This window comes from Hakea prostrata, chromosome 9 (genome assembly GCF_041222555.1).
Source record: "Hakea prostrata isolate BN-2017 chromosome 9, UWA_Hpros_2, whole genome shotgun sequence".
Taxonomy (NCBI): Eukaryota; Viridiplantae; Streptophyta; class Magnoliopsida; order Proteales; family Proteaceae; genus Hakea; species Hakea prostrata.
This window is the reverse complement of record NC_142608.1, coordinates 45,715,490-45,721,056: the sequence shown is the minus strand read 5'-3', so window position 1 is coordinate 45,721,056 and position 5,567 is coordinate 45,715,490. Positions and strand designations below refer to the sequence as shown.

The following is a 5,567-nucleotide window of genomic DNA, read 5'->3' as shown; positions in this document are numbered from 1 at the left end:
GGGAGTCTTCCAAATGACTGAGTAAATATCCTCAATTACTCTTCCCTTAGCCAACTGCCCTAATTTCTCATTGATGTTGGCCAATTCCTGACCAATCTGGGTCGGGTGATCTTCAGCAATATGATCACGACCTCGATTAACACGATCATCCCGTGCTACTCGATCATCACGAACAGCCCGTCCTTCCCGAGCATTCCGCTCATCGCGAACTGCTCGATCATCACGAACGGTTCTTCTGACAGTGGGTGAGTGAGTTCTTACCCCTGTATCCAACCTTGTGTTTGAATCGGTTGTACTCTCTTGCGGTCTGTCGAACCGATCGTCTCGCCTCGGTTGATCATCGATCCTCCTAAGTCCTCGGTCTCCTTCACGGAAATTCTGATCGATATTTCGGTCTTCAGCCAATCTCTGGTCACGTGGCAATGCACGTCTCCCTGAATCGCACTGATCAGGTTCTTGTAGTAAAACTACTCGTCTGGTGAGCATGCGGAGTGCTTGGCTCACCTCCAAGAGTTGAATCTTTACCTGATCCAATTGATCTTGGATTGTATCGGGAGGAGGATTACGTCCTCCCCGGCCACCATCTACCTCGATAGGATTTTGGCTTTCCGGGGAATATCCGGATTATTCACTCCGGGGATCTGAACACCGGAATTGCGTTGTGCAGCAGCTGCTGCGGCTGCTGATCTAGTCACCATGGCTTTTCAAGTTGATCTTCCCACAGACGGCACCAATTGATGTGTCCAAAATCTGCTCAGCCCTTAGATCTCCTCGTGATGTCCTGCAAAACGAAAGCGTCAGATGTGGCCCGACCGCTGGGGTCGGGAGTCCACCTCCGAAGGCTAAGTCAGTTGATGAACTTAATCACAAAACGGCTCTGCTGGAAGCGCAGAGCTAAGGAATGAAGAACTGGGAAAGGTGATCTAGATAGCAGATCGCTGATAGTTTAGGTCTATCAGTATGTATCTGAACTGAGTTTCAGATAGTATTCTTTTCGATCCTCCCACCTTGTATGGTAGTGAGGTTTATATAGAGTGTACCTTCGAATCTCCTTCGTTGGATGCACTTGAGCCTTCTTCGGGTAGTCGTTGGATCTTAACAGTTAGATCCGTTGAGCAATAGACTTCTACTAGTTTGGACTAGTAGAGGACTCCTGAGATAACCTTTAGGTTATGTAATGATTATCCCTTCGATAATGATTTTCCGTAGCCGTCAATTATAGTCGGCCATCATTAGGGTGATTACCCTAATCCATAAGTAGGATTAGGGCGCGCTTGCAGCCGAATAAGCTTTCTTCTTCAGCAAGCCATCTTCTGGATCTGGTTCGCTCGGGAGCGAGTCTGTTCTCTCAATCTCGACCGGGGTCGAGGGTCGGACCAGGTATGAACCTGGTCTGATCATAATCTCTCCGTATCACCTATTAAGGCACAAGTTGGGAAGTTGGGTGCACACTAACTGAAAACCTGCAAGACAAGGCCAAAAATCAATCCATAATGACAAAAAATTATATGTTGACCTGTCATGTCAAATTTGTTTTTTCGCCACTTCTATTAGCCCAATTATTCTATTTTGGAGTGTCATGATGTTCTTTCATTGGAACTTTTATTCATCTTGGCCAATTTATGTGTACATTGAGTAAATCATTAGGGTAGTTTTATAATTGTTTAAATATATAGCAAGACTTCGCTTCAAACACAAGATGATTCGAGCTCTTCATTTCATATTATGAGGTGGTGATCTCTGCCAACTGGGTCAACCCCTCAGGTTGAGTGTCATGATATTGTTAGCATAAAGATTGACCCAAAAGTAAGATGCTTAGCCTCATTCTTTGGGCTTTATTTCATCATGAATAGCTAGTTGTATAAGTTTTGGTCTTAATGATGCCAAGTCATTATAATCCATCTTGTGCCTAAATGGTGGAGCTTTTAGCCATGGAAATAGGAACATGTATATAAAATTATCTACTCCTATTTCTCTGTCAAGATCAAAGTATTGGTTAGATGTCTTACTAGCTTAACCTAGACACCCCGATTTCTCCTACAAAGAAGAGAGAGAGAGAGAAAGAGACCCAAGATTGAGTATCTAGCATTAATATCAGAGTTTTATGAAACTCACCACTATCCGATCAATTATAACTCCTTGAACAAATCCCACTTTTCAAAAATTCTAAGAAATGCAACATTTTCCAAGACACCTTGGAGTTGATGTTTGTATTTTCTCTTTTCTTTTCTCCTGGTTATGTTAATGGCTTGGTCCATTCACTTTCACAGGAGGTGGCATCGTCACAAGCTGGACTTACAAGTTGGTATCAACCTCTTCATTTATTACTAGCTGGGACATTAAAATTGATATGAAATTCATATATGATCCTAAGAACTAGGCACTACTCATCGATTAAATTTCAGTCTAATTCAGAAAGCTATGTGGCATATGTTGATGCCTGTAGAAGCCCCCCCCCCCCCAAAAAAAAAAAACACACTCACACACACACACAAAAAAAAAGCTTAATGAAAGTTCTCCAACGTATGCTGAGTACCTCCACCTCTTTTTTTATTTTTTATTTTTTTTTGTTAATCCCACTTTGTTTCAGCGTACTCATTAAATTGCTTCACCCAAAAAAAGGAGCAAACAATGAGTGCCAAACAATGTGCAAGAATGGTTGTGAAAGTCGTAATCAGACAACCCTCATTTCAACCTCAAACACTGCCCTTCCGGTTAATCTTAAACCCACGGATATTTAACAATTCAGTTGCACTTCACGCCCGTCCTCACTATATAGAAGCAAACTAAATTAAATGGTTGAATAGCGTTTCAACCATTCCTTGTAATAGTATACAAAGCATCCGCTTTTACCTCCTATCATTAAGATCCCAACTAGAAAGGCAAACAAGATAAGAAGCCCATGTATAAATAATACCCTCTCAATCAACTCCTTGCCCATCTGTCTTCCTTCCATATTAATAATAACAACAGAACTTTAAAAACCACCAGTGTTTCTTTCTTTTAAAAAAAAATGGCTGCCATGGCAACTACAATCACTACAGTCGTCGTCCTCCTCCTTCTTCCATTGGCAATCTCCGCCGCCAGCAAGAATTTTATCATTACCAACTGCAAGACAACATTGTATCCTGACGTCTGCATCGCCAAACTCCTCCCAAGAGCCCTCACGATTGAAGAAAGTCCATCCAGTCTAGCAAGGGTGGCCCTCAAAGAGAGCTCTTCTAGTGCAACAATTGTCAATGGTCTCCTTTCAAAGAAACCCAGATCTAACAAGGTTATAAAGGACTGCATGGACACCTATGGAGATGCCATTTATCAGATGCGCAAGTCAACTGTGACACTGAATGGAAAGCTCGACATTGTAGCCATTGACAACTTGAAGACGTGGATGAGTGCAGCACTTACGAATGAGGATACATGTGAGGAGGAATTGGAATCAGTGAAATCGGATTTACTTGGTCTTGTGGTGGAAGGCAAGAAGTTGATAAGCATTACCCTTACCTTCATCAATAAGTTAGCTTGATTATAGTTTATCTCTCGTGTCTAGGCTATTTCGCTTGGTGCTTCTCGATTAAATTTGTTTTCTAAAAATAAAAAACAGAAGGAAACACCTTATAGGGAAGATTCTGGCCATATGATTTCATTGTGGTATCTGATATCGTATTAATTTATAAATTTACTTGAGGTTTTGCAAAGAGAAGTGTAGATTCCTCGAATGGACTCTCTTTGGATATAATTGCCTCAATTCTTTGTTGTGTAATTTATTTTCAAATATAAGTAATAAAGTTGCAATACAATTAGAATTTGAAGATCCTTAGCTGATTTTGAGAACATAATGTAGTAGTAGCACAAAGCTTCGATAGAAAAGGTGTAGTCACAGCGTTAGTGTTGCCTTTATTTAGGTTACGAATGCACCATACCGTCGAGGGATTTTCCCTGGAACCACTACAAATAAGATAAAAACCTCCAACTAGAAGATGAAGCGTTTCTCGTACTCCCTCCGAGAGAGCCAAAAGTTACACCACAACACTAAAAAAAAAAAAACCAAAAGTTAAAAGAGACATTGCAAGAAAGTAAATAAGAATGCAATGCATGTGTGTTTAGTATGAATTACATAGTATACAAGGATGGCGTTACATTTATATTGGCCAAAATCCACACTCTACACCACACGAGCTCCTCCTGCTGATGAATTAGGCCATTAAACAACCTACCCCACTTAAGTAAAGAAAGAATTCCCACTAATAAGGTCATTGAGAAGTAGATTTATTCCTTTTTATTATGCAAGAAAACTAGGCTATGCCCTTGGGAGAATACCAAATAAAAAGTTGTATATGGTGTAGTGTTACATCCATCCATTTCCTTTTATGGTTAATCCTTCTCTACTTTGGGGTAATCATTAGATTTTCTCTTCATCTAAGATTTGATGACAGTTCGCACCTTTCTCCATTCTAAATACTTCCCTTTCATCCTCTAGAGAAATTTTATAGATTACTTAGTTTAAGCTTTTCTTTGACAAAAAAATTATGATTTTTATGATAGGGTTATGTACCAAAGCTAAAACATGGCCTAACATGAAAAAGGCAGCGATAGCGTTGTCCGAGTTTTGCCTAGTTACAAAGCCCAGACAGCCCTATTAAGGAACGAGTTGGGAAGTTGGGTGCACACTAATTGATGGATGTACACACCACACCATAACTTTTTATTTGGTATTCTCCCAAGGGCATAGCCTAGTTTTCTTGCATAAAAAAAGAGAGGAATAAATCTACTTCTCAATGACCTTATTAGTGGGAATTCTTTCTTTACTTAAGTGGGGTAGGTTGTTTAATGGCCTAATTCATCACCATGAGGAGCTCATGTGGTATAGAATGTGGTTTTTGGCCAATACAAACGTAATGCCATCCTTGTATACTACGTAATTCATACTATACACACATGCATTGCATTCTTATTTACTTTATTGCAATGTCTCTTATAACTTCTTCTTCTTCTTTTTTTATTTTATTTTATTTTATTTTTTTTAATTTAATATTATTATTATTTTTTTTAAGTGTTGTGCTGTAACTTTTGGCTCTTTCGAAGGGATTACAAGAAATGCCTCATCTTCTAGTTGGAGGTTTTTATCTTGTTTGTGGTGGTGCCAAGGAACAACTTTTGACTGTATGGTGCATCTGTTACCTAAATAAAGGGAACACTAACGGTGTGACTACACCTTTTCTATCGAAGATTTGTGCTACTACTACATTATGTTCTCAGAATCAGATAAGGATCTTCAAATTCTAATTGTATTGCAATTTCATTTCTTATATTTGAAAATAAATTACACAACAAAGAATTGAGGCAATTATATCCATAGAGAGTCCATTCAAGGAATCTACACTTGGCTTCGCAAAACCTCAACTAAATTTATAAATTAATACGATATCAGATACCACAATGAAATCATATGGCCATAATCTTCCCTATAAGGTGTTTCCTTCTTTTTTTTCTTTCTTTTTTTTCTAAGAAAACAAATTTTATGGAGAAGAACGTTGCGAAATAGCCTAGACTCGAGAGATAAACCGTAA

General features: G+C 39.2%; 1 protein-coding gene across 1 annotated transcript; it reads left to right on the top strand.

Annotated features, from left to right (window-relative positions):
* The first annotated feature begins 3,013 nt into the window (after nucleotides 1-3,013).
* Nucleotides 3,014-3,523, top strand: LOC149005323 (pectinesterase inhibitor 10-like). Its single transcript, XM_089135860.1, has one exon. It carries the CDS (start codon nucleotides 3,014-3,016, stop codon nucleotides 3,521-3,523), a length of 510 nt encoding a protein of 169 aa, XP_088991986.1.
* The last annotated feature ends 2,044 nt before the right edge of the window (nucleotides 3,524-5,567 follow it).

Excerpts from the sequence above, each read along its gene's own strand:
- LOC149005323 (XM_089135860.1), top strand. The coding sequence starts at position 3,014 with ATGGCTGCCATGGCAACTACAATCACTACAGTCGTCGTCCTCCTCCTT.